Below are 27,934 nucleotides of genomic sequence, written 5' to 3'. Positions count from 1 at the left end.
TTTTCGTAAAAATTCTCAGAGAAAAGAAAATAAATTGAAATTAATTTATTCTGACGTATGTGGTCCCATTGAGGTTGAGTCATTAGGTGGTAACAGATATTTTGTTACTTTTATTGATGATGCTTCACGTAAGATTTGGGTGTATATGTTGAAATACAAAAGTCAGGTACTGCAGTATTTTTAAAATTTTCATGTCATAGTTGAAAGGATGACAGGGTTACCCTTGAAGTGTATTCGAACTGATAATGGTGGGGAATACACATCTAAAGGCTTTGAAGAGTATTGCTCAAAGCATGGGATGAGGCATGAGAGGACATAACTTAGAACACCGCAGCATAATGGTATAGCTGAAAGAATGAATTGCACAATTATGGAAAAAGTCAGATGTATGTTGAAGATGGTAAAATTACCAAAACCATTTTGGGGTGAAGCAGTCAACACAGCTTGTTATTTACTTAACAGGTCACCATCAGTTCCTTTGAGCTTTGACATTCCAGAAAGAGTGTGGGCAGGGAAAGATACTTCATACTCTCACTTGAAAGTTTTTAGGTGTAAAGCATTCATGCATGTGCCGAAATAGCAGAGATTAAAGCTTGACAATAAAGCTACACAGTGTGTGTTTGTAAGATATGGTGATGAGGAATTTGGCTACAGGGTATGGAATCCAGTAAAGAAAAAGACAGTTAGAAGCAGAGATGTGGTCTTTCATGAAAAAGAAACCATAGCAGACTTTGAGAAAAATGAGAAAACTACACAGATTATTATTGAGTGTGATATTTCAACACCGACAGAGATTCCACAGAAAAGAGCCACAGATGGTGAAAATGAGCAAGAAACAGAACTTGAGGATATGAATGAGTCAGCTACAGTTGGTGATGAGCCAAATGCTATTAGTTTTGAGTAGGAGGAGCAATCCTCTCTACCTGAGAGTGTTGAACATGGAGAGCTACCTTCGACATCAAGTGATGTAGAGTCTCAGCCCAAGAGATCTACTAGAGAGCGCAAGCCATCTACCAGGTATCCAAGTTCAGATTTTATTTTAGTTACCAGTGAAGGGGAGCCAGAAAGCTTTCAAGATGTGTAGGCTACTCCGGATAAAGAGCATTGGTTAAAAACAATGAAAGAAGAGATGGAGTCATTGCGAAAGAATGGTACTTATGATCTTGTTAAACTTTCAACAGGGAAGAGACCATTAAAGAATAAATGGATGTTCAAGTTGAAAAAGGATGGTGACAAACTAGTGAGGTACAAAGCTCGATTGGTAGTAAAAGGTTTTTCTCAAAAACCAGGCATCGATTTTGATGAGATTTTTACTCCAGTTGTAAAAATGAGTTCTATTCGAGTGGTACTGGGATTGGCAGCTAGTTTGAATCTTGAACTTGAGCAACTTGATGTTAAAACTGTATTTTTGCATGGTGATTTACAAGAGGACATTTATATGAATCAGCCTGAGGGTTTTGAAGTGAAAGGAAAAGAGCACTTAGTTTGCAAATTGAAGAAAAGCTTATATGGCTTGAAACAAGCTCCGCGACAGTGGTACAAGAAGTTTGATTCTTTTATGGTGAGTCATAGCTATAAAAAAATAGCAGCGGATTCTTGTGTGTATGTTAAATAATTTTTTAATGGTAACTTCATTATCCTATTATTATATGTTGATGATATGTTGATTGTAGGACAAGATGCTAGTATGGTTTGCAGGTTGAAAGAACAATTATCTAAGTCCTTTGATATGAAGGATTTAGGTCCAGCAAAGTAGATTCTTGGTATGGATATTATCCGGGATAGGAAAGCTGAAAAGCTGTGGTTGTCACAGGAAAAATATGTTGAACGAGTGCTTGGTAGATTCAACATGTAACATGCTAAATCAGTTAGCAGTTCACTTGCCAACCATTTTCATCTAAGTAAAAAATCTTGTCCAGTGTCTAAGGAAGAGCAACTAGCTATGTCTAGTATTCCTTATTCTTCTGTAATCGATTCTTTAATGTATCTTATGATTTATACAAGGCCTAACATTGCTCATGCAGTTGGTGTAGTGAGCAGATTTTTTTCTAATCCAGGGAAGGTTCACTGGGAAGCAGTGAAATGAATTTTTAGATATTTGAGGGGTACCTCAAAAATGTGCTTGACTTATGGAGTTTCACAACCAGTTCTAGAAGGGTTTACTGATGCTGACATGGCAGGCGATCTTGATGGTAGGAAATCTACTTCAGGATATTTGTTCACTTTTGCAGGAAGAGCTGTATCTTGGCAATCTAAGTCGTAAAAGTGTGTTACTTTGTCAACTACAGAGGCTGAGTATATTGCAGCAACCGAAGCATGTAAAGAAATGCTTTGGATGAAATATTTTCTTCTTCAATTGGGGTTGAATCAGAAAGAGTATGTGATATTTTGTGATAGCCTGAGTGCTTTAGATTTGAGTAAGAATACCATGTATCATGCTAGAACAAAGCACATTGATGTTAGATATCATTGGTTACGTTCAGTGATTGAAGAACATCAGATGTTATTGAAGAAAATCCATACTGATAAGAATGTAGCAGATATGTTGACTAAGATACTTCCCAGGAAAAAGCTTGAGCTTTGCAGTAACTTGCCCGGAATGAGTTTCCTGGCCAAGGTAAGTTCCAAATGAAACTGCTATGGTGATGAATCTTCTCCTAATGGGGCTGGAGGGGGAGATTGTTAGGAAAATGAGGTCCAATCCCATGTAAGTGGTTTTGGACCAAGTAAAGGCCATGGGCCTTGATCTTTTATTTTACACAGAGCCCTAGCTACTTAATAAAAAAGAGGTGGGGTTGTTTTAGGTGTGTGTCGAAAACCAAATAGAGAAAGAAAAAAAGCCAGGAAAAGCAAAGAGAGAAAAAGGAGAAGGGAGAATTGGTTGAACGAAAGTCGATCCGTGATCCGATTGAGTTGGAACCTTGTCAGGAGGTTTATGATTCAGAGTTCTACATTCTGAACGATGAAGATCGGGTTTGAAGCTCTCTAAGAACAAATCCAGGGTGTATTTGTTGAGTCACTTATTTGGTGAGATTTCTCCAATTGTTTCTCTAGTTGTTGATTAGCTCTAGTTTTAGCTAGAGAAGAACTTTGTATAACTATTATTTGATAGTGAAAATTTTTCTGGTGGCCCGTGATTTTTTTCCCTCTACACTGGAGGGTTTTTCACGTAAATCTTGATGTGCTTTATTTTTCCTGCGTATTTGATTATTGATTGTTGTCTATTACTTCTGTATTATTGTGATTATTGCTTCAGGCGCAACAAGTATTTCCAGGGGATTACTTATTATAGAAACCAAAAAAACCAGATAACATAAGAGATTACTTATTATAGCTGCACTGAACGAAGTACTTTGATGGGGTTGCAAGGCCTGTTTCTGATAAAACACAAGGACGTGTCCTAAAATGAGAGAAACGGAAAGGAAAATGTTTCCAAAGGTGATCTCTATTATAATTTACCACACGCAAATCATCCTGGATGTGAGTCGTTTTGCAGCATGAAGACTCACTGGAAGCTGATAAAACAGAAAAATATACCAAAAAAATAGTAGTTACTATATAGTTTTACCTTTAAACCAGTGGAGATTATCTGGCTTCACCAATCCTCAATTTTGAGAATACTTCACTGGCAGTTACAACTGAATCATTATCAAATAATACAGTTGCATCTTCTTCATCAACCGTTGGACAGCTATTGGAAGGTAAACGATTAATAACAGGCATCGAAAATTCCAATGAAGCATTAGTTGTACTGTCTTCAAGTGGCCCCCTGCTCAATGGAGTTAGCTGAAGCTGCAATGCATATTCTAAGTCCCACAACACATCACGCATAATAGGCCTTTCACTACCAGATGGCTTCAAGCATTTTTCTGTTATTTCAGCAAACTTCCTCAATGAGTTGGGATTAATTGTATCCACTAGCATTGGATCAATAATTTTCTCAAGTTCACCTTTCCTCAGCCAAAGCATTCCCCATTCAGCTAAGTTGACTTCCTCCCTCCTATTTGAGTTGATAACTGCTGGCCTAGCGCAAAGTACTTCCAGGAGTACAACTCCAAAAGAGTACACATCAGATTTATCTGTCAATTGCAGTGATATGAAGTATTCTGGATCAAGATAACCAAAGGTACCCTTTACATCAACACTATGTTCTACATCAGGAAGGCCTGATTTTGAAAGACCAAAATCAGCAACTTTGGCCACAAACTGTTCATCCAGCAAGATGTTTGTTGACTTAACATCGCGGTGAATGATTCCTCCAGATGAACCAGTGTGTAGGTAATTAAGGCCTTTTGCTGCACCAATGCAAATTTCGAGTCTTTGCTTCCAAGATAATTCGTTTCGTGCACTGTATGATTTCTCAAGATTGGCAGTTGAATAATAGAGATTATCTCTTAGAGTCCCCTTCTCCATGAACTCATAGACTAATATCATTTCAGATCTTTCTTCACAAAATCCAATTAAGGAAACAAGGTGACGATGGCGAATTTGAGATAAGACCACAATCTCCGTTTGGAATTCCAGCAGGCCTTGGCCATGTCCTGGTTCACTCCTTTTCACGGCCACTTTCGTACCACGAAACATTCCTTCATAGACTTTTCCAAATCCGCCCTCTCCAATCAGCAAATTGGAATCAAAGTTCTTGGTTGATTGCTCAATTTCATAATAAGATATTCTCAGAGCAAGATTCAAATTGGAAGGGGACATATTGGATGCTTTGTCAGACATTCTGTTATAAGAACTCCCTCTTCCATACAAAGGCAGAGACAAAGGCCAACTTGAAGATTGTTCAGGCTTTGCTTTCCTGCATTTCCAACTCAGAAGCGCTGCTACTATCAAAACAAAGACAATTGCAACCCCGACAATGGAACCAACTATAGCAGAGAGACTAGTCTTTCTACTTCGAGGCTTCTCTGGGAACGAATCAAATTCTGATTTCTTCACAAAATCCATTATTTCCAGTCCATTCAGAAAAGCAGTTGGATTCTGAGAATCATGTCGAGGGCCTACACTTATGTTCATGATTCCTGATTCATCAGAATCAACCACAAAATCAAAGTAAAATGGAGCTGCCAACTGGCCCATTTTATCATATGGACTGATCCTCTGACCAAACTTGTCGTAGATATAGAGATTAAAAATAATAACATCAAGAGAAACACTAATTATGTCACAAAAGTGCACTCGAACAAAGTGTTTAGAACTCTTACTCACACTAAAACTCCAAGTTATATTGAAGAAATTCGATTGCCTGCTATCATCTATATTCAATTCTTTTGCAGTCTTATAGACAAGGCTTGGGGCAGTATATTCTGTGGCTCCTCCTGCTTGGTATTTAGGTGTATCAGTGAAAAATTCACTGTTCCTAGCAGCTTTTGGATTAAACAAGAAGTTATCATCTGGTATCCAGTTCCTCCACAGTGTGTCATTTTCTGGTGTGAGGGTAAGCCCTCCAACATTAATCCTGTAGAGGGTATGTAACACCAGAGAGGTCAAACCATCAAAAGAATTTCTACTTCCTGTAGGAGCAACGTGAGGAGCAGAATCAAGGATGAAACTTTCAGGGGCAAGAAAGACTTCAATGGCGTTTACAAAAGCTAGATGTGATCCTCCAGAAGGTATGAAGTTGATTTTAAATCTTCCCAAATTGATCGTGACCAAAAATTCCTTGATGACAGGTAAACCAGAATTATTCTTGACACTAAAATTTGATAGTAGCCAAAATCCTGAAGCTGAAACATTGAATATAGCATTGGCTAAGTAATTAGAAGAGGACGAACCAAAGAAATGGAGACGTACAAAGTAAGTGCCGTTCTGGTTGATTGCAAACTCATAAAAAGAAGGCTGTCGATAGATTCTTGCAGACTCATAGAGTGGAGATATGCCAGCTGAGGAACTTGCATCCGAGACAGGGCTGCTTTGTCCAACAAGGAAGGAAACGCCAGAATTCAGGTCACCAACAAAGTTCCGGCTTCCACTGCCTGTGAAATTGGACCTTGATCCACAGTTGATGAAGTACTCATCCGGAGCCGTGTAAGCTGATGAGAGAGGCAGAAGAGAAAATAATTGGAGGGGAAGGAGAACAATGAATAGTGGGCAAAGAATCTCCAGGTTGTGAAGCTTTTCCATAGGAGGAATGAGATGCTAGTAGCCAACTTTTTTTACAGTGGAAGTGAAGGTTATGGACACCATGAAACAGAATAAAGGTGGTGATAAATTGATAATCAATCAAACATGGCTAATTAAATGAAAACAAATCTTAAAGAAAAGATGTTAAAGATAGACGCGTAGTTGTTGACCTGTATTTTAAGCAGGAAAAAGTGAAGGTAAAAGGAAGAACAGAAATTGAGAGTCTGTCTCCATGTGATGCATTAAGGTAATTTTATTAACAGTGGAGTAACATTTTCTTCATTGACTCGTGTCCGTTTCTATGTGATGAACAACTCATTAAAGAATTTACCAGTACATTTTTTTCCTCTACTTTTAGGTAAACCAAAAAGATTCGAAAGTAGATGAATTATTGCAGGGGGCAGTCCAAAAGTAGGATAATCTTTTTCTGGTTCACTTTAATAAAGAAGCAATTTATAAACCTAATCCCTGGTGGAGAAAAGACCCAAAGTGATTGCGTTCATATACAATATTCTGATCTTTCCCAGCAAGCCCCTCATTGTTGATACAGTAGATGAAGTAGATGATCGATTTCCGAGGGTAGACTGTAAGCAAGAATTCTGTGATCAGAGGGTATTTGCTACTATTGTTGCATGGTAAATATCTTCAAATTGTTAAAAGAGGAAAATGATGATATCAAGTTAGTTAGGTTGTGATGAATTGTTTCAACACCATTTTTACCTTTTAGTAATGCCAATCCAAATGTTAAACACTTCTATCCCTGTCATTGACTAATGATATTCTCATTTTCCACTCCATGCTCGATCAATTGCAGAAACAGAGTTTCTTAGATGATTGGGTCCAAGGCTCAAAAAAGCCAAATCTGAGGCTAGCTCAGAAAAGCCCAGACCTCCCAACTTATCATTATAGAACCCAAGTGAAGATTGGAATTTGATAGACCATAAGCGCGGACATTTTTTAACCTCTCGCGTATTTGTGTCATATTCATGTTAAATATTTTGACACTTGTGACAAATCAAATGTCGAATTTGATTAAATATAATAAAAATTAAAAAAATAATTCTCATATAAATAATGAGATCTAATCATTAGTTTTTTTACAAGATTTAATATCTTTTAAAAATTAATTTAATATTTATTATATATTTTTAATTGATAATTATAATATATAAATTTTTTTATTATCATTTCTAGTTATATCAATATTCTCAAAACTTTTAAAATTATCGTATTATCAAATTTGTATAATATTATATTTGTATTATGTTTATGTGCTTCATAGATAATAAAAGATATGTTTGAACAAACAGATTTATGTTATATTTGGATTTACAAAAATATTAATTTAGATAAAATTAAAAATAATAATATAAATTATTAAAACTGTAATTAAAAAAATTTATTGTAATTATAGTTTAAAAATTTAATAAAAATTTTATGCAAAATAAATCTTAGTAAAATTATATTTAAATTCATCCGATCATGTGATAACTCAATTGTACTGCACCAAAATCCCAATAGAACTCAAATCTAGTTTTACTGTGCAAAAGGAAGCGGTATCTTAAAGCCCATAGTTTCAACTTTTATATTCACTATAAATGCAATAGATTGCCGACTCACTACATCGCCAAGAGTCGTTATTCACTTTCTCTTCTCCGTGGCTAAAAAGAGAATACAATCAATAGCGACAAGAAATAAACAAAACGTAAGGCTAAAAGTCGTTGATCAAGATGGTGGGTCAATGGGCGGTGAGTAAACCAAGCAGGAGTGATGAAGTGTTGGACGCAGATCAACAGCAACAAATCGCCAATCAGATCAGAGCTCAGTTCGATTCCTTGGCCCCAAAACGAACCACCAAGCCCAACAGGAGTGAACCTGATTTAGCAACAATCACCTCCAATCTCCTTCCTGCTGTAGACCAAAACATACCCGAGCTAGACAAGTTACGTTGTCTTCAATCTCGATCTCATGTATGCATTCCTTAACGTGGTTCCATCAGCTTTGTCTTTCAAGCTTTAGACTCTTTACCCTTTTTTATGGGTGCCCTTTTTTGGTCCTGTATTTTGCTTTCATAGGTGAAGATTTCGGTGGGAGGAGATGCTGTGGTGCAAGATGAATTTGTGGAGACAAAATATTACAGGGAGATGGATTCCATCAACAAAGAGCATCACACGGTTTTTGTTCTTTACCTGTTGTTTTCTTATAGTGTTGTTGTTTTGTCTGATCTCTGAATTGTCCTTTTACTTTTCATTGAATTTAAATTGTTTTTTTTTTTCTTTTCTTTTGTTTATTGATGACAGACTGGTAGTGGGTTTATAAGAGTGATGAGAGAAGGAGGTGAAAAAAATGGATATGATATTCAGTTGAAAAATGGCCAGGGTGCTGGAATGGTAGTCAATAGGCCAACATTCAAAAGCAACCCAGCAACTAATGACTGGATTCCTAACGTTGAGGAAGATCAGATATTCATGTAGGCTTTTCTGTCTATGAGAAGAATGAAAAGGGCATTGGAAGTATTGTTCTGTTCAATGGTCTCAAGACAGTTGTGTTGTTGATCAAGGTCTTTGTTTCTTCCAACTCTAGTCAGAGTCATGGTTGTTAGATCTACACAGATGTACCAACTTTGCTTAAACAATAATTGTCACATGAGCTCATTAGAGTTTTGGAAAGGGAAATTAACGTGATTCCCAACCAATTAATTCTTATCCTTAGCCACAGTATAATGAATTATCAGATATCAGTTCGTATGTATCAACTTCAAGCACATCTTTGGTGGAATGAAGATATCTAAATTACATTGTCCAATTTGGTGAAATTAATCTGGAATAAATCTGAATTGGAATGAAAAGCCAGATTCCAGCTAAAGATATTGAAAAATTACAACCAAGAATAGCATTCTTATTTAGAATTACAACAATGAAAAACCAAACACTCTTGAAAGTTGAAAGGAAAGATACAAAAAAGAACAATTGTATTAGCAGTACTTTAGAGTACAGCTTGAATGAGAACGTTTTCCATGATTGAACGAGCTTTGCACAAGGCTTCCAGTGGCTCACTCTTGGTCATGGCTAGACCACCTGTCCCTTCAACCATGTCAACTGGCTTCTCATTGATTCTCTCTCACTCGAAACATTGAATCAACGACCCCAAAGTCAAGCCAAAGATGAGGTTGGCCAAGCCGATTCCAGGGCATACCCTCCTTACCACACCAAATGGCAATAGCTTGTAGGGATTTACATCATTGTTATCAAATCTTTCAGGATTGCAACTTGTTCGATCATCCCATAATTTATTGTCCCTGTGAATAGCCCATGCATTGGCCAGCAAAATTGTTTTAGGGGGTATGCTATATCCTCCTATTGTACAATAATCAGAGGACATATGAGGGATTATGACGGGTTGCCGGGTATAATCGAAAGGTCTCGGAAATAGTATTTTGCAGATATTGTAGTTTGGAAAGATCAGTCTCATCTAGTAATTGTTTAGAGCCAATAAAAGCATCTAACTCTTCTCTAACCTTCTTCAAAACCTCAGGATGATTAAGTAAATTAGACATTGCCCATTCCATTGTCACTGCTGTTGTATGACTTCCTGCTGCTACTATATTATGCATGTAAGAGTTGAATCATGGTAAAAATTTTATGGTAAACAAAAATTAAAACACATGCTATACTTTTAATAGGTTAGTTTCCCTTTTTATTGTTACTTGTTTTCTACTTCCAAAAGCAAACAAATACATCACTAACCAGTGCAAGGCCTTTGATAATTTCATCTGTATAGATTTCGGGCTGTGATTCTTGCAAGGAAAGCAAATGGTCGATCATGGTATTTCCACTTTCTTAATGATCTCCGTTATTCCTTCTATGCTCATCAATCATACCTTGAAAGTACATATCTAACTTTTTACCAAGCTTCTTGACCTTCTTTACATAACCTTGAATATCAAAATACTTGAAAATTGGCAAAAACACACCTGGATATGCCGCACCTCCATAAGCAAAAAAAATCTCCTATAAGTTCCCGAAATTGCCTTGCTTGCTCGGTTCCAGCCTCTTCTTCACCATGGTATCGTTTCCCTGCTATCATCCTCATTGCGATGTTAAACGTCAGCTCCGAAAACGATGGTCTTAACTCTACTTTGCTGAGCTGATCATTTGCTGAAATGTGGCATAACTTGCGTAGTAAAATTTTGATTTCATCGTTTCGAATGCCTATGGACATGTTTAATCGATTAGATGATAGCAACTCAAGAGTGATTATACGGCGAAGGTTGCGCCAGTGATCACCGTAGGATGATGAGGCAAGGGTGGTACAGTTGTAGGCTATGTAATTGTTTAGGGTAAAGCAAGGGCGGTTTGCAAAAATGATGTCATTTTTGGAAAAGCATTCCTCAACAGCCGAGGGAGATGATACGATGACCGCAAGTTGTGAGCCAAAACCTGAGACAGAAGACTGGACCATGCTTTTTGGAAAGATTGTGGAGTGTTCGATGGAGGGGCTTCTTTAAGAGATGGAGATGACCCAGAAATGGAAGAGCCAACGGGCTTGGTGGGAGGTTCTTATGTCGCAGATATAAGGAAGAGTTTCGAAATTGACCATAAAAAAAAAGTTACTGGAGTATAAAATTGTTCACATCGTTTTATTCTTGTGAGACGATTTTTGTATGATAAAATTATAAGATGATTTTTGTAGGATGAAATTGTAATGCTAAAAAGGTAAGAGCAGACAATATCTCACAAGAGTATGAATCGTGACAGTCAGGTTGATCTGACACATTTGATGAGTGGATGTCTGAATTCTGAAGCAACTTAAGTCTCGGACTGGTATCAGGCCAACTTTAAATCGTTCGACCCACGTCAAGTACTTCGAGAGAGGTAGGTAAGATAGCCAGCTTCCGTGACGAGGGCATCACCATATTGGGTGAAAAAGAATGTCACGAACTTAAAAAAGAGTCATGAACCTCACATCGAACATAAAATAAGAGTCATTAGATTATAAAAGGGTTCACATCGTCTTCTTCTTATGAGATGTCTTTTGTTAGATAAAATCGTAAGGTTAGAACGGTCATTTAACAACGGTGTGAACTATGACGATCTAACTAATTTGAGAAATCAGATAAATGAATGTCTGAATCTTGAAACTACGCGGATCGAAGCTTAAGTCATGATCCATGACACTTGTACTTAATTCCTAACAAAAGCTTGAAAAACAATACGAGGAAAAGACTGAAGAAAGACGAATATAGCAACACGGTTTCTGCCATGATTGGAAATCTGCTTCTCATGAGTTGAGTTCTGATATTCTTTGCTGTATTTGCATTGAAAGAGTTATTGTTAAATAATCTTTTCCAAGGTCACCTGAAGATCAATATTAAACGGCAGAATTCCTGTTCGTTTTAGGTTAGGTTTGGATTATATCATATTTTTGGTGTGATAAGATTGCATATAATCTCATTAGTTAAATTTAAATATCAATTTTAATAAAATTTATTTAAAATAAAATTTTCATTAAATATTTTTTAATAATATTATAATATTTTTTATATTTATTTTTAATCTCACTAAAATTAATTTTGCTACTTACCCAAATAGACCGACTTGGAGATTTCTATTTATTCCCTTCGGTAAAAACCCTGAAATGTTTATCAATAAATGAGGACGAGCCGACCCTTACTACCCCAGAAAGTTCGAGCAATCATTATATACTAACCCAGAAATCATCTGACGACTTTCGTATTATATAATTGATACAGAGCTCAAAGTGTGCCTATTTTGGTTGGCTTGGAGACTGAGATGGCTCCATAGCAGCCAGGAATAAATTAATAAAATTAATTAATAGGCACAAAACCATTAGTTCGATGACCATTAATATTATATTTGGTACATGCATGATCATTAGTATTTTAAAATTTGTTAAAATACATACACATCAACAATTCGGAGAATCCAAATAATATTAATTATAATATTTTATTTCTTGGATAAGTATTGATGATGACGGTGATAAAAGTATATGGTTAGTATATATTTTTGAAATAATAAAATTGTAATTTGTTTTGAGAGTGATGATTAATGATCTAATATCAGCTTAACTAGCAATGGTTTTTTTTTTTTTTTTTGCGTGCCTTGTATTTAATATCCTAGATCCTTATAATTTCAACTTGGAAGTTAGGAGTATTAAGAGCTATCATCATTTAATTACAACGATATTAATTTTATTACATCTTATAATTTTAAATATGATATAATTATATGATACGAAAATTATATAAAAGAGATATAAAATCAATATAATTTAAAATTTTAATAAAAATTATATATGAATTTAAAAAAATATTTTATTTTATTTTTTTGTGTTGATATAAATTTAATATTATAATTTTTTATGTTGTATATATATTTGATATGATATAAATATAATATAAATATATGAATTATAATATAAATATATGAATTTTTTTATCTAAATTTTATACTTAATAATTTCAATAATTTTAATAGATAAACGTTACAATCCAACGTACCATAAAATAATTATTAACCTTTTTTATCAAATTAAACAAAAAAGAAATGAAGAAGAAGGAAAATTATTAACCTTGAACAAATGTAGAAATTAAGAACATTATTTGCAATATGACTTGCTTTACACATGGCTTTCAATGGTTCAACTTTAGGCATAGTGAGCCCTAGCCCTTCTGTCGTGTCGATTTTCTTCTGGCTCACCCTTTGCCATTCGAAACACTGATTCAGTGACCCCAATGTCAACCCTAACACATGTTGGGCTAGCCCCATTCCAAGGCAAGCTCTTCTTCCCAACCCGAATGCCATTAGCCTATAAGCCTGATCACTGATCTCCTTGCTTTCAAGCCTCTCTGGCTCAGAGCTTGTTGGATGATCTCATGATTCAGGATCCTTTTGAATAGGTAAAATAAATTTGATAATTTTAAGTACGCCACGTTGATTTAATATAAAAATAATATAAAATATATATATAAATTTAATATAATCATATTTTATATTTTAATTTTATCAATATAATTAAAATATAATATTATTCATATCATATTCATATTAAATAATAATAATATTTTAAAATATAGTATTATTCATATCATTAATGTCAAATTAAACAGGTCTTGTGGGATACTATTGAGCCCAAATTCGACCAATGGTAAATTAGGCCCAGAGCAATGAAAACCTTTTGACAAAATAAAAAATCTAAAAAAAAAAGGTCAGAAAATAATAGTCTCTTTCTTATCTTGAGACCCCAAAGCCTCTTGGCATCTGCAAAATAAAAGGCTTTGCGTCGCTTATCTAATGATAATCTGAGCTTCTATCACAGCCGTTGGATTAGGCTACTTTCGTAAGAATGATCTCCATCACCTCCGTCAAATTGAATTACCTCGTCTTCCGTTACCTTCAAGAGTCAGGTCAGTTCAAAATTTCCTTTACTTTGTAGCGATCTCTTTTTTTTTTTTTTTTTTTTTTTAACTCTATTTCTTTGTTTTTGTTTCGTTTTAATTCTATATCCTGGGGAAATTTTTTTCGCTGTATTTGCAATTAGTGACGAACTTTAATCTGTTATTATTGTTGCTCGTTTAATGTAAAAGAAAATAAGCGAGAAAAATATTTAATTGAAGCGTGTGACCTGTAATTTTGAGATTAATTTTTTGTATTATAATGTTCTTAAGTTACATTGTGGCTTTTGATCCGTGAAAATGGATAGTTGATATTGGCTATTATTCTGGCTAGGGTTTTCAATCTCATAGTGTTTATTACCGGCGTGATAGAATGCGGCCGGCTAGGGCACCGGATATCTTTAGATGAGAATCCCTATATGAACTCTCAGTTTCAGAAATATTAGTTATTTAGTTTTTATAATCTTTGCAATGATTGAGACAGACACATCCTGGTTAACATTTTGCACAGTCATAATATTGAATTGAAAATTTACGGTTATGTTTGGTGCATAGGATGATGGATAAGATAGAATGATAATCATTTATATTATGTTTGGTTTGTATCTAAATGAAGGGATAGGATTACAATGAGGATTAATCAATCTGATGATTCAATCCTTCCAAAGTGGAGAGGATTATTTTTAATCCATGGGATTGAACTTACATATTCTATTATAACTTTAAAAATTATATCAATAATTTAAATTGTGTAAACTTTGAGGAAGGATAATTTTTACTAATAAATAAATTATCCTATCTTAGTCCTTGCACACGTCAAATGCAAGTTAGGATGACATTATTTAATTTAATCCTATTCATAATATCATCTTATCCTATCCTACATAATCTTGTGTACCAAACACATCCTACATGTACTATTCAGATTTTGTTTATTAACTAACACTGAGTTTGGTAGAATTAGAATAAGGAAGTGTGGAAGGAAAATAGTTCTTCCTTCCATCCTTTTGTTAGGAGGAAACTAGGTGGAGGGAAGGAAAATTGAATGGAATTGTACCTTTCTGTTCCTTCCAAATCCAATCATCTCAGGAGGAAAACACTATTTAACTTGAATTAACCTTTTTATTTACATTTTTATTCCTAACCTCTTTCTTTCCCTCTATTTTCTATCCTTCATACCAAACACAAGAAAGGAAAAACAGCTTTCATTCCTTTCCTTCTCTTTCAAATAGAAGAGAAAATTAGGAGAGATTGGATTAACTTGATACCAAACATAGTGGTGGTTGTATAGAGAAAAATAGGTGGAGGGTTCCTTGGTTCTGCTTTGTTGTTTTTCAAGCGTCAAATGAATAGTTCTTGTAAATAGTGTCCAATATATCTTATCTTCTGCTTATCAAATGCCTGCAGGTTTTACGCATTCAGCATTTACTTTAGGATATGAGGCAGGCATTAATAAGGTACTATTGATGGGAATTTGATTCCGCCAGGGGTGCTTATTACATTTGTTCAAAAGGTACTTCAGTACTTGGAGATGGAAGCCAATTTGAGAAATGTTAGCATGCTTATTGTTATTATTTTGGGGGGTTTGGTGAGAGGATATGTAAGAGCATATGTTCATCATGATTCATTTTGAGTTTGCAGAATGATGTAGAAATGGATGAAGATTTCTCAATCTTGCAACCTTTGGATATAATAACAAAGGATGTAAATCAATTGCAGCAAATGACAAAAGAGGAAAGGAAGAATATCCAAAAGGATAGAGACAAAGATAGGGACAAAGATAAAGATGAAGAGGTTGACAGGGAGCATGAAGGAGAGCGTGCACAAGTAAGAGAGAAAGAAAGATACAAAAGGGAGAAGGAAGGTGAAAAGGAAGGGGAGAAGGCTGAAAAGCAGTAAGGAGCAAGAAAAGCAACCTAAGGAACTTGCTATAAGAGATATGTTTATGAATCAAGAAGAAAAGGATGCTGTCAAGCATGAAGAAAACGGAACTTCTGTAGGTTAGTTAACTCCTTTGTTATATTTCTTCCTGGTTTGATATCTGTTTCTTTCTATTAGCCTTGACATTTTCTTTAATTGAATATTTGACAATTCACATGAAATTTGTCTTCATATAGATTTGCAAAATTAGCACTCTTAACGAGTGTTGCTGGTCATTCATTTTCATTTATATTGCATTGTTGTGTTTAGTAGGACCAGAACCTATGGATATTGCTACTAGTCAACCCTAGCATCTCAGGAGGCTTGTGAAATTCCTAGTTCTGATGTTACAATTTTGGAAGGGCACACTTCTGAGGTTTAAGCCTTTTTGAATTTTCTTATATACCTAGATGGACTTTCATGTGCACACATTTATTCTTTACTCTCTCCTCTTTCTCTCTCTCTCTCTCTGAGCATTTATTTTTGCAGTTTTGTGCGTGCGCATGGAGTCCAACTGGTTCACTTCTTGCATCAGGGTTGGAATTTTTCTGTGATGAAATGTTTCTGATGTTGATGGTTTGTTCTTTCACATATGTACTTATTTCCACCTTTGTTATAAATTTCTAGTCATTTAGCATTTTTTATTGTCAGAACTTGCTGATTTCTGTTGCTTCATGAGATGTACCATGTGTATTAGTTCAGTGTGCAATTTTAGAGGTTCGAATCATTTGAAAGATAGAAATTAAGGGATGCTGGTAGCAAAACCTTTTGATCAATCCTTCTGCTCATTGGATAAGTGGTCTGTAAACAAAAGGGCAATTTGTGCAGTCTCTGGTTGTGTGAATATAGGATCTGTTTTCCTGTGTATTGGTGTTAGTACTGTTGTAGGACTGGCAAGTTGAAGTTCTCCTTATCTAGCAGAGATGCTTAATTGCACTGTTGTTGACATTAATTGAGATCTTTTGAAAAAAAAAGAAAAAGTTAAACTGAGATCTTGCTGCTCTATGCTAAGAGTTTCGTTATATATGACTTGGTTCCTCTTGTTGTTTTCTGTTGATTTACATGTCATCTAAGTATTCAATTGATAAGTTTGTAGCTATTGGTTTTAATCTCAGTTGTTGGATGTCATGATAGCAGAATGTCACTAACCAGTTTATATTCATGAAGTTTCGTCGTTTCATTATATCACTTGCACTTAACTTTTGTTGCCTGAATTTGTAGGTCTGGAGATTCAACAGCTCGTATTTGGACAATAGCTGATGGGCTTTGCAAATCTGGTGCACAAAACAGTTCATTAAATGTTCTAGTGCTGAAGCATGTAAAAGGAAGAACAAATGAGAAGAGCAAAGATGCGACAACACTCGATTGGAATGTGAGTTTTGTCACTGTTGTGGGCTTAAGTTTCCTACAAATTTTTGGTTCCTTTATTACAGATCACCAATGGAGTCCAACACTTTATATTCTCATTCCCTTAATTTGATGTTATGGTTTGCAATTCTATATAACATGTTGTTATAGTGCTAATACTATGCAAGAGAACCAATCAGCTTGACTGTAATAAAAGAAATAACTAGAGATATAACATAGAAGAAGCAACAAAGAATAGTTATCTTTTTTATGGTATACGTCTTGCTTTCCTAAAATACTTAGCTGCAGGAATTAGGTTGAATCCGGATCTATTTTTCTCAAGATCATAGGATGAACCTGATTAGTTCAGCTGTTATGATCATATAATGAAATTAGTTCTTTGAGCAGTGGATTTGGAGTGGCAGCCATTTTTTGGGCAGTCAGGTGCTGATGGAGCAAACGTGGTGGTGTGTCATCCTTAGGTGGACTAGATTTACTTTGTTCAAGCAGATGGGAAGTTGACCAATGTAATTGTACCATTCTGTTTTTTTAATGGATGTTTGGTTAGTATGGACTGCAATTTAATGCAAATGCTTTTGCTTTGCAGTTGTTTTCTGTTTCCAATCCTTGCTGTCTAAAGTGTGCAGTTTTAATTGCTCTTGTGCGGTAAGTGAACTTTATTGGAAACGCCATAAATGGCACTTTAGCTGCTGGCCTATTTGGTTGTCATTCTTACATTGCTGTCTAATGTGCGTCTTTTTAATTGTTCTTGTGCAGTAAGTGAACTTAATTGAAAATGCTATAGATGGCACTTTAGCTGCTTGCCTATTTGGTTGTCATTCTTTTTGATATGGAAAAAATATCATTCTTTTTGCCTGCCTGTATTCAGGGTGAGGGGACATTTCGTGTAACAGGTTCATATGATGGCCAAGCAAGAATTTGGATGACAAATGGTAAGTCATTTTGGGTTTTTTTTATTTATGCCATTCTGTAGGGGAGCATTTCACCTGCAATTCTTTTTCCTAAAATCCTACAATTACCCAATCACAATCAAGAATTATGTAGGTGTCCATCACTTGTAAATGTGGACTCCACATAATATTTTAATGTCCCTACATAACTTAAATTCTGATTAGTTAATTGTACTACAGTTATTGTAGGTGATATACTTTTGCAATTAAAGGCCACAAAATCTATTTTGTTAAACCAGCCTTTGATTTGGTGTTCATACCCAATTTTTCCATGTGCTTTTTGGTGTTCATAATTTTTTTCTTTATTAAATCATTAGCTGGTTACCCTGTCAAAATAAGAGGTTTATTTGTGGTTTTAACTGAATTTGTTTCTCTTTTAGCTATTTATAATTCCACTGGTATATGTTTTTGACTGATTGTGAGTGTTTGACTACTTATCTCCCCCCTTTTTTCTCTTCCTCTTTCTCACTCAATTATTTCTTGGTTAGGTGAACTCAGGACTACTTTGAGTAAACACAAAGGACCTATATTTTCTCTGAAGTGGAACAAGAAGGGTGTTTATCTTCTTACTGGAAGCTCTGATAAGATGGCAGTTGTGTGGGATGTAAAGGCAGAGGAATGGAAACAGCAATTTGAATTTCACACAGGTGGGCCATTGGAGTAAGCATTAAGATTTGGCTTTTAGTCGCATAACCAATATTCATTCATCTAGAGTTTCATCATTTTGACCTTTTAGGTCCAACCCTTGATGTTGATTGGCGCAACAATGTTTCATTTGCTACAAGCTCCACAGACCATATGATATATGTTTGCAAGATTGGAGAAACCCACCCTATTAAGACCTTTGCGGGGCATCAGGTTTGTTTCTCTTCTTACTGGTCCAACAATCTCATAATTTCTTTATGTGATTCTTTTGGTTTTATCCAAAAGAGTGGGCTAACTGTTGGATCAAAATAAGATTCTAAGTAACAAGGACATCCCAAACCTAATCCTCCTCTTCTATACTTTAACTGATATACTAATCTTGATGCAACTCATGGTTGTTGGTTGTATGAAATGCATACCTCCTACTGCCTGTATTGTCTTGCTTAAATTTGTCTATCTTCCTTACCCCTCTTTCTTTTTAACCTTTCTTTTCTATTTAAAATTTTGTTACCTGCATCTGATAAAAGAAAAGACTTAATAACAGTTAGGTCTGAGGTCAAGGTTCAATCTGAGCTGGAAATGCTGAACTCTAACCTCTCTCTTTTATGCTTGAACTGATATACCAATCTTCTAATACTTCTCATAGTTGCTGGTTATATGAAATGTATATTTATACACCATCTCTCCATACCTCGCCTCCTACTTCTTTCTTTCCCTTTCCCTTTCTGTTCTATAAATTTTGTTATCTGCATCTAGTGAAGGGCTAAGTTTCCAAGTTTTTTATTCAAGCTTTTCTTTTACAGGAAACAGTTTCAAGAATAAAAAATGTTTTTCATTTCCATATTCTTTTACATTTTTCTTTCTGAGAAACAATTTACTAGGAAACTTTTACAACAATGAAAAAGCCTTTATGACTTCTGTAACTTGCCACCCACGGGCTTTAATTACCGACTACAAACAATGTTTGCTTTTGGATTTTGATAAGCAAAACTTTTGAATTGAATTTATTTCTGCTCTTCTATTCACATATTTGAACTTTGTGCATTTCAGGGTGAAGTAAATTGTGTCAAATGGGATCATACATGTTCACTGTTGGCCTCTTGCTCTGATGATATTACTGCAAAAGTTGTATACACTATCTTTTTTATCATTACTTAACAGACATCCTTTATTGCATGAATTATACATTTTTATTGGATTGCATTTTGTCTGATTTTTTTCTTTTTGAAAAAAATAATTTTGAAACAATATGCCAGCTTTCTGGATTATTATAGCTTTGTTTCTGTTGGTTTTTAGTCCCTATTTTTTGTTGCTGTGTCTTTATGTATTAGTATTCATTCTTTTCTTCTTTTATGCTTCAACTAATGGAAAGTCTCGCTGCAGATATGGTGTATGAAGTAGGACAAGTATGTCCATGATCTAAGGGAGAGTTACTTTTGAGCTTTCAATTTTTTCAATATAATCCATTTGTGAACATGCCTGGGTGCATTCATTTGTAAATTAAGGAGAAAATTTGAGCAATTGTTCTGCAGGAGATATATGCCATCAGGTGTAGTAGAAATTGTTTTAATTTCTGTTTGCTGGATCACGATTTGTGCATACATATCATTCTTATGTTTATTATTAGGTCTGATATTTGAAGCCAGTTGATAGACCAACCTGACTCAGTAGTCTCAAAAAGCAAAACACCTATCTTACATATAATTTTTTCAAGCTTGAACTTGATTTAGGCTATAGATTAAGATGTAATTGCCCATTTGTATCCTTTATATTTCTGTAGTCTCTCTCTGTCTCTCTTCAGTACATATTTGTGGATGATAATTTTCAAAATTTTAATTTATATTTCACAGTGTGCCATAAAGGCTTTGTTTCTACAAACTGTACTGGCTGTTGATTGAGGATGCAACTGCTTGATTGATCACAATTTAAGATGCAATGGTTTGAGGATTAAACAAAGTTAAAGAAGTCTAAATAGCTATTTATCAGGGATGCAACAATATTGCAGTATTACCTAACTTAACCAGAAGAGGAAAAGGGGAAGTAAAAGAGAAGGATAACATGCGTCTAATACATTCTATGTTCCAAGGCTTCCCCTTTTTAGTTCCAAGGGACTCCTCTCTAATTCAATGAAATTCATGTAGAGTGTAGACTGCAAAACAAGAGCTGCTGTGAATCTTCATTTAAGTTTTCCTTAACATTTTGTTCATTTCTTTTCCATGTAGTGCATCATTTGACTCTACGGTGAAGCTGTGGGATGTGGAACTAGGGAAACTTCTCTACTGCTTGAATGGACACAGGTACCATCCATCGAATCTATTCTTCTCTACTTGCTTCTTCCATTTAAATGATGGCAGCATAGAATACCTTTTTAATTATATAAGGTCACTTAAAGCCTTGTTGATGGTGAAATGAGCAATTAGCATGATTTAGGCAGTTTGGTTTTTCTCACAAGTTTCTTTTGATTAAACTGCCAGGGACCCTGTATACGCTGTTGCATTTTGCCCAAACGGGGAGTATCTGGCCAGTGGATCTCTTGATAAATCGATGCATATCTGGTCCTTGAAGGAAGGGAAGATTGTAAAGACATATACTGGCAAAGGGGGTATATTTGAAGTATGTTGGAACAGGGAAGGTGACGGGATTGCTGCTTGTTTCGCAAACAATACGTTATGCGTCTTAGACTTTAGAATGTAACAACATGGAAAGCTTCTCTCTGTGGGGAAGATGCCACGTTTCCTGCTCTTAGATTAGATAATCAGTTATAGTTAGGTATTTTCTTTTGAATGAAAAGGGAAATTTGTTATTATTTTGTGGATTAGGCATTAGTTGTGAACTAGTAGCCTGCTTTGTACAGCATTGTTTAGCTCTGAATCATCCATCCGTAATCAGAAAGAATCCTTAAGTCTCTGGTTAGTTGGATTATAATCTCATTCCGGGAACCAGATCCTTCCGCCCACTGGCAGCAAAGAATGATTTTTTTGGTTCATTTTCCTGAACTACCATGTATGAAAAGAGTAGCATTTACTCTTCATATTCGCCACGCCATGTTTGCCAAAAATAAGCTTCCCCAGCCTTCAAGTTCTTAGAAATCTTTTGGGCCGGTCTCACATATCTTAGACAACTGTGAATTCCTTTCCCATTTGAAGGGTAGTTATCCAAAACTTTTCCCACTAAGTCAAAAATGAAAACGAAACTCGGTGCAAACATATCATTAACAATGTGGTTTCTAATGGTTTGTCTTCAGATTTTCAAAACCAAAATGCACATTTAATCACTTTTATTATTTATTCGATATCTCTTCATCACCAATCTATCATTTTAAATGCCAAATTGAGTGGCATTCACTATGTTGCCAGAGTCAATGTGCGCAGCCAGTTGGGAGGCATTGGCCTCCTATTATCTGTTGGCCTTTTTATCTTTCTTTACTTATTTCTTTGATGTGTGGAAGCATATATTTCTTCCACAATTCCCTTTCGAACCAGCATTTCTATGGCATCCTTAATTATTGCTCTGTTTCTATCCTTGTAATCAAATGCTTTAAAACTTGATACCAAGACAACACAGAGATTTGATATATCTACATTCATGTGCCAGTCCTGATTCATATCATATATGCTTCCTTTGTTCCATAGTTAGGGAACTACTTCTGATTATATATCAGTCCCAGTAAATTTCAACCTTCATCAGTTTCCACACCAACAGAATCTCCACCTCTCTAATTCCATTCCCACCCAAAAATGCCCTTAAGTACAATATGATAATTTGATAACCATTCAGAGACTCATGAATTTGGTTCTTAAAAGTGTTTTACCATGAATACAACATTCCTTGGTTTTCATTTTTAGTGCAAAATGAAAGTTCATGCTCAAGTTTGTGGGGTTTCAATAATTTTCTTTATGACTATGTTTAGCAGATGGAAAACTACGAAAAGTTTATTTTTTTTAGAGTTGGTCAGATATGAGATAAGACTCTTGAAGCTGGGGTATTAGTGATTTTATTAGTATCTCTGTTTGAAAAAATGACTTACCTGCTTAGCATATCTGAAGTAGAGAGAATTGCTACTATTTTATGGGAATTATTTGTTGTTTATTTCTTATTAGAACAGTATATATGCAAACTAACTGATAGACAAGTCTAATGCTCAAAATTCTGACTCAGCATTCCAACACCACAATTTTTTGATCTCCTGAAGCTTCAGCATCATAGCTGCTTTCATTACACCCCAATGTGGGGAAGCTGAGATTTTAAAATTTGATATTTCTTTGGAACAGAATGATTCTGAGAATACGCACAAGTGGTTCCCAACGCACTTCTACTGAACATACACACTGCCCACTGCATCACGACACACACATTTGATCCTCGTTTATAGAAAGAAACCAATTGAAAATCCCCTGCCCTGCTTTTTTATCGCCATTATTGTCAGTTCTCTTGGGCAGTTGGGCCCCCTAAACCCCCTTAATAATTCTAATGTTATTATATTTATCATGAACTAAAGGATTACCTAATGCACCTTTGCTTCTACATGTTTTAGCAAACTTGACATCACTAGACTGATTTAGCATCAGATCATTTATTTTTATATGAAATTGATGACAATTGATCCTGAAAGGGTTACTTCAGTTTGTAAGAAGAATTCTTTTTTATCAATTTGGTTCCATTTTCGTTGAAAGCATTTCAAAAATAAAATTTTGAATGTATTAAAATGAAAAAAATGTATTTTTAATTTTGTCTAAGATGAGATTAGATTCAAATAAAAACTGATGATACCTCGGACCGTATTTGAAAAAATTGAAAATTCTGATTCATGAAACATATTTTATATTTGAAAAGACAACTTTGAATCTACATGTCTAGATCTAGCTATTTTTAAATTCAAGTACAGAGGATGGTAAGTACAGGATATCATAAGAGTCACGGTGCGGATACGAATCATTGAATGTCATTGCCTACCAGCCACCACCCCTGCCAAAATGGTCAGTTCTCTGATTCAATAAACACCCAAAAAAGGGTGTTGTTTTTTTGAACGTTGGTGAAAAACAGGATTCCTTCTAATGTCTGCAACCATCTTAACAAAAATTCTACCAGATATAAGTAAGCAGACCTACCCTTTGCAAGGAGTGGCCCACAATTGGCCAAGTCCCGCAAAAGAGATTGAAAATTATGGTGTGGGGTGAATAGGATATAGAGCACATGATGCTTGGGGCCATCTCAGTTAGATGAAAGTAATTTACTTGGGTACTTTGAATTGAAGTAATTGGACAAGCTACTTTTACCAATTGGTAGGAAGTTTGATACATATTTTATGAACATGGTAAAGGAGCTATAACTTTTTACCCTGATTTTCTGTTGTACTTATTCAATCTTTGGATAACATAAAGCCTGTCCATCCGTAGTGTTCGAGACAGGATCCGAAGTTTGACATGGCCAACATTAATAGTTGTGAAATGTTCAAGCATCATCAGATGGGAAACCACAGCTGATCTACAATTTCCTGAAGCCCTTTTATGTCCAAAACTTCCTATATACAAACCTGTCTGAGTCGAGACTCTTTGTGCGATATATGGCTTTCCTGAGGGATAATGAAGAAATAAATGAGACATCAGTCAACAATCAAGATGCTAAATCAGTCAATGAAAAAGGAGTTGGAGATAACTTCGGGGAAGTTTTGAGTTTAGGGCTCAACAGAAGTGAGCCCGCAACAGCTGCAGAGTGTGACAATCAATCAAAGCCTGCCAGCAACAAAGTTTTCTCATGCAACTTTTGCATGAGAAAGTTTTATAGTTCTCAGGCCTTGGGTGGCCACCAGAATGCACACAAGAGGGAAAGGGGAGCTGCTAAAAGGTTCCAGTCTCACAAAATGATGATGATGACAGTAGTGGGATTTCCTTTCAATTCTATTGCGGTTCGATCACTAGGGGTCCAGCCTCATTCTCTTGTTCACAAGCCTATCAGAGAAGGGTCTGCAATGGTAGCAAGATTTGGTGATTCCAGTCCGCGGTTTGGGATGGCATGGATACCCTTTATGTTCGAGGAATCTATGGATTCAATCTCGCCAGGAAGCTTGCTCCTTGATAAATTGCCAACGCAAAAACCTGATTTGCAAAAGCTAGACTTAAATCTTCGGTTGTAGAAGTGTTATCTAACTGTTCTATCTCACTTTGGGAAATTTTCTCTTTTTTTTTTTTCCTTAAAATTTATAGGCTTTGCTATCCAATCTTGCTGTTACTTGCCGGCTCTGCATGAGAATAGTTTTCCTTTCTGTCTGGGCTATGACCAACTCGTGAAGTAGTTCAAGTATGGATTCCAACATTGTGCTTGACGATGATTTTGGGCTTTGCTCCAAATCCAAAGTCCATCATGAATGATTAACGTCAATCAATAGCATGGCAGGGTCATAACTTGGGCACTTCGAAGTAGTTAAATCAATCCGTCCAATAAAGCAAAATTTTACTAAAATATCTCAGACTGGATAAATGGAATTCGATTACAATTGTACTTGACTAAAATTTCTTTGTCCCATCAAGCTGACTTTCTTTTCCTTGTTTCCATTATTATCATGAAACTTACTTGTTTAGGAGAAGGAAAAAAAAAAGCTTCACAACTAATGATAGCAATGCATGCTTATTAGTTGCACCAAAAAAAAGCATGCTCAATAGTTTTCAAATTTAAGGCTTAAATCCTTTCGAATCTGTTGGTAAATACAATTTTTTGATATTTGAGATTATTATTATTATTTGAATTTTTATTATTAAAATTAAGAATAAAATATTTTATTAATATCTACTGTTGAAAATACAATTTGATAGATGGTTGAGACAATAATTGAATTGTAATGATCACATATATTTCCCCCAAATGTCATTAGTTTTGATTTTCAATCTTCAATAATCTCCCAACTTAATTATCTAGTATAAAAATTGAAGGCAGCAGACTGAATTACTCTATGCAGACTAGCCAAAATATGAAAATAGGTTGTAGATTGACCAAAGAAAACCAATTAATCAGCCTAGAAGCATCTTTCATGTGATGACAGAGAGCAATTGACTATAAGCCTAGACCCAAAATAAAAATAAAAAAAATATTGAGATGGCTTAGAAATGAGAATAATAACAAACCTATAATTATCTCCATGACATAAGCCATGTGAATTTTGCAGCATGGGTTTAGATATCCTTGACCTGGAACTAACCTCCTTTCTTCTTTTATTAGCCTATAAACCTAAGCCGACAAGCTTCTTTCATAGTCATGGCCACAACTGTTGAAAGTTTGTGGGTTGACACTGACCGACCAAGAAAAAAACTTACATTAGATAAGGTCGAAGGTTTGAAAATTAACCAGTAAGTGATCATCATTGAAAACAAACTATAGTGAAATAGAAGAGATCATTATTTCAATATCAGAAGAGTTAATTGTTGATGATAAGGCCCAAGACCTTATTGATTCAAGGATCACGTATCCCAGTCTTCTCGATTCATCTCGATCATGGAAAAAACAAAGATTTCAACTCATAACTTCATCAAAAAATGCAGTACTCATGAAACAAAATTCTTAACCATAACTACCTAATTGTGGGGGAGTAAATAATTTTACCAGTAAACCATACTTTTTCATGGCATAGACTGGAACAAAGAAGCTAAAAGAAGGGGGAGAAAGAAGGAAAAAAGGTATGAATGTGTAATTGGCTGACGGTAGCTGTTATAGATATCAGGACCGAGGACCAAAATTGCAAGCCGGTCAAGACAATCCTTTTCTTGTTACAGTCTATACTCTATACAAGACAGAAAAACTTCAGTCCTTAGGTTAAAATTAATACAGGTTTCTTTTTTTTTTTTAAATTTGGATTGTGTGGGAGTACTATGACATGGTTCTGGACTTCTGTATCCATGTTGCTCACTTCTGGACATGTATATAATCTAGCATAAATGAACCCTAGGGACCTAAAAGTAATATATTTAGTTAGATCCTACTCATTATATATAATAGAATTAAGAGCGTTCTTGTAACTATAACAATTTAATATATTTATGCTATGAGTCTATTAAAATTATAACCTCATTCTTTTCTTATCATTATTGGTACCAAACATTTTACTTGCGATAAAAATATAAGATTATGGTGCTTGTAGTTATATACAGATAATGTATTTTAATTCATTAATTTTAAGACTTGATATTATATTAAACGTTAAGTCAAGTTTTCATCGTGAGTAACTTTATATTATAGGTTTGAATCTCATCCCTAAATTTTTAATATAGTTATGTTAATTTTTCATACCATACGGTGAAACTTTTATACTAATTTGTATATTGAAGATTTATAAGATCAATACCTCCATCATGTATGTATATCTATTCTTTAAGGAATGCTCTTTCTACAGTAATACAATTATTATAGATTTTTTTTTCTTTTGAAAAATGAGATTTTATTAGGACAAAGAGGGGTACAAAATTACAACCATGCAATCAAGTCAGTGGATCTATCCACTCTCGACTTGGCTAGATATTCCGCTAAGTGATCAGCTTCTCTAGATACATGAACAAACGAAATATTTTTTATGACAGCTTGTAAATGACTGAGGCGGTTGATAACATTACTGAACTTCCATGGGTTTTCGCTAATGTGATTCACCCATGAGATAACAACTTTGGAGTCACTTTCAATAAGGAGGTCTGGCAAAAGATTGACATTTGCTTCCACCACAATCGTCAGTGGCTCTCCCACAGCCATTATAGATATTCTTTTTATTCTTATCATTATAGATATTCTTTGTACAATTATCATAAATTCTTTTAGTTCATAGTGATCGCTTTATTTTTATTCTTATCATGATAGTTTCACATTTGTTCATTTTATATATTTCTTAGGTCATTGCCGCCAAATTATGAATCATACATCATATTGTCTTTTTCATCAAGTAAATTATTACAAAGAGACCTCAAATCCTTTAGTGTAACGAGACAATCTTTTGTCATTTTCCATTGCTATTAATCATAGGCAATACAAGACTTAAAACTTGTTGTGTACGTCACTCAAATGATGACTTTTTTTAATCAACAAGTTACATATATAGACAAGGGTATTTTATATATCTCTTTAAAATGTAGTCATATTAGAGGGCCATCGATGGACCTACCAAGTGACTATCAAAATATCATACATGTACACATCTTTTGTCATGGACATTTTTAATCATTTTTATAGTCTTAATCAAAACTATATCTATCACCCAAATGGGTCATAATAATATTTTGTATTTATAAATTTAAACTTTATTTATAAGACTAATATGCCTTTGTGCAATTAGACATAATAAAAGGTATGCAAAACATACCTTGTGAATTTTGAAATCACACAATCCCGGATTTAACTTTTGTAATCCAAAATGAATGTCTTTGTCTAACCTTGTCGCCTTTCATCAAAATTTCTCATGAAATTGCAATTAAAGTTTATTAATATTTATCTCTAATTTCAAATGCCTTCACAAATATTTTGTGATTATTAT

The 27,934-nt window shown here is 34.8% G+C and overlaps 3 protein-coding genes and 2 pseudogenes across 4 annotated transcripts; 3 read left to right on the top strand and 2 right to left on the bottom strand.

Moving 5' to 3' along the window:
• Window positions 1–3,427: 3,427 nt before the first annotated feature.
• Window positions 3,428–6,240, bottom strand: LOC111299959 (putative receptor-like protein kinase At2g23200). The gene is made up of 2 exons (XM_089747889.1): window positions 5,800–6,240; window positions 3,428–5,667 (listed from the first exon to the last, which is right to left on the bottom strand). Exons 1-2 carry the CDS (start codon window positions 6,127–6,129, stop codon window positions 3,586–3,588), a joined length of 2,412 nt encoding a protein of 803 aa, XP_089604015.1. The 5' UTR covers window positions 6,130–6,240; the 3' UTR covers window positions 3,428–3,585.
• A 1,515-nt stretch (window positions 6,241–7,755) lies between these two features.
• Window positions 7,756–8,934, top strand: LOC111299958 (uncharacterized). Its single transcript, XM_022895506.2, has 3 exons — window positions 7,756–8,099; window positions 8,205–8,303; window positions 8,430–8,934. Exons 1-3 carry the CDS (start codon window positions 7,860–7,862, stop codon window positions 8,601–8,603), a joined length of 513 nt encoding a protein of 170 aa, XP_022751241.2. The 5' UTR covers window positions 7,756–7,859; the 3' UTR covers window positions 8,604–8,934.
• Window positions 8,734–10,729, bottom strand: LOC111299956 (cytochrome P450 81Q32-like; annotated as a pseudogene).
• Window positions 10,730–13,374: 2,645 nt separating this feature from the next.
• LOC111301050 (WD40 repeat-containing protein HOS15-like) lies at window positions 13,375–21,336 on the top strand (annotated as a pseudogene). Its single transcript, XR_016330149.1, has 16 exons — window positions 13,375–13,558; window positions 14,954–15,098; window positions 15,188–15,546; window positions 15,740–15,842; window positions 15,956–16,002; window positions 16,688–16,838; window positions 17,703–17,766; window positions 18,273–18,431; window positions 18,521–18,642; window positions 19,480–19,554; window positions 19,813–19,858; window positions 19,962–19,978; window positions 20,210–20,309; window positions 20,435–20,507; window positions 20,652–20,726; window positions 20,904–21,336. The product of XR_016330149.1 is annotated as a WD40 repeat-containing protein HOS15-like (transcript).
• Window positions 21,337–23,796: 2,460 nt separating this feature from the next.
• On the top strand, window positions 23,797–24,866 carry LOC111300732 (zinc finger protein GIS2-like). Its single transcript, XM_022896350.2, has one exon. It carries the CDS (start codon window positions 23,993–23,995, stop codon window positions 24,560–24,562), a length of 570 nt encoding a protein of 189 aa, XP_022752085.1. The 5' UTR covers window positions 23,797–23,992; the 3' UTR covers window positions 24,563–24,866.
• Window positions 24,867–27,934: the final 3,068 nt, after the last annotated feature.

This window comes from Durio zibethinus, chromosome 18 (genome assembly GCF_047325235.1).
Source record: "Durio zibethinus cultivar Kanyao isolate XHJ-2024 chromosome 18, ASM4732523v1, whole genome shotgun sequence".
In the NCBI taxonomy this organism is placed as follows: domain Eukaryota; kingdom Viridiplantae; phylum Streptophyta; class Magnoliopsida; order Malvales; family Malvaceae; genus Durio; species Durio zibethinus.
The sequence above is the reverse complement of the archived record's forward strand: the minus strand, read 5'-3'. Positions and strand labels throughout refer to the sequence as shown.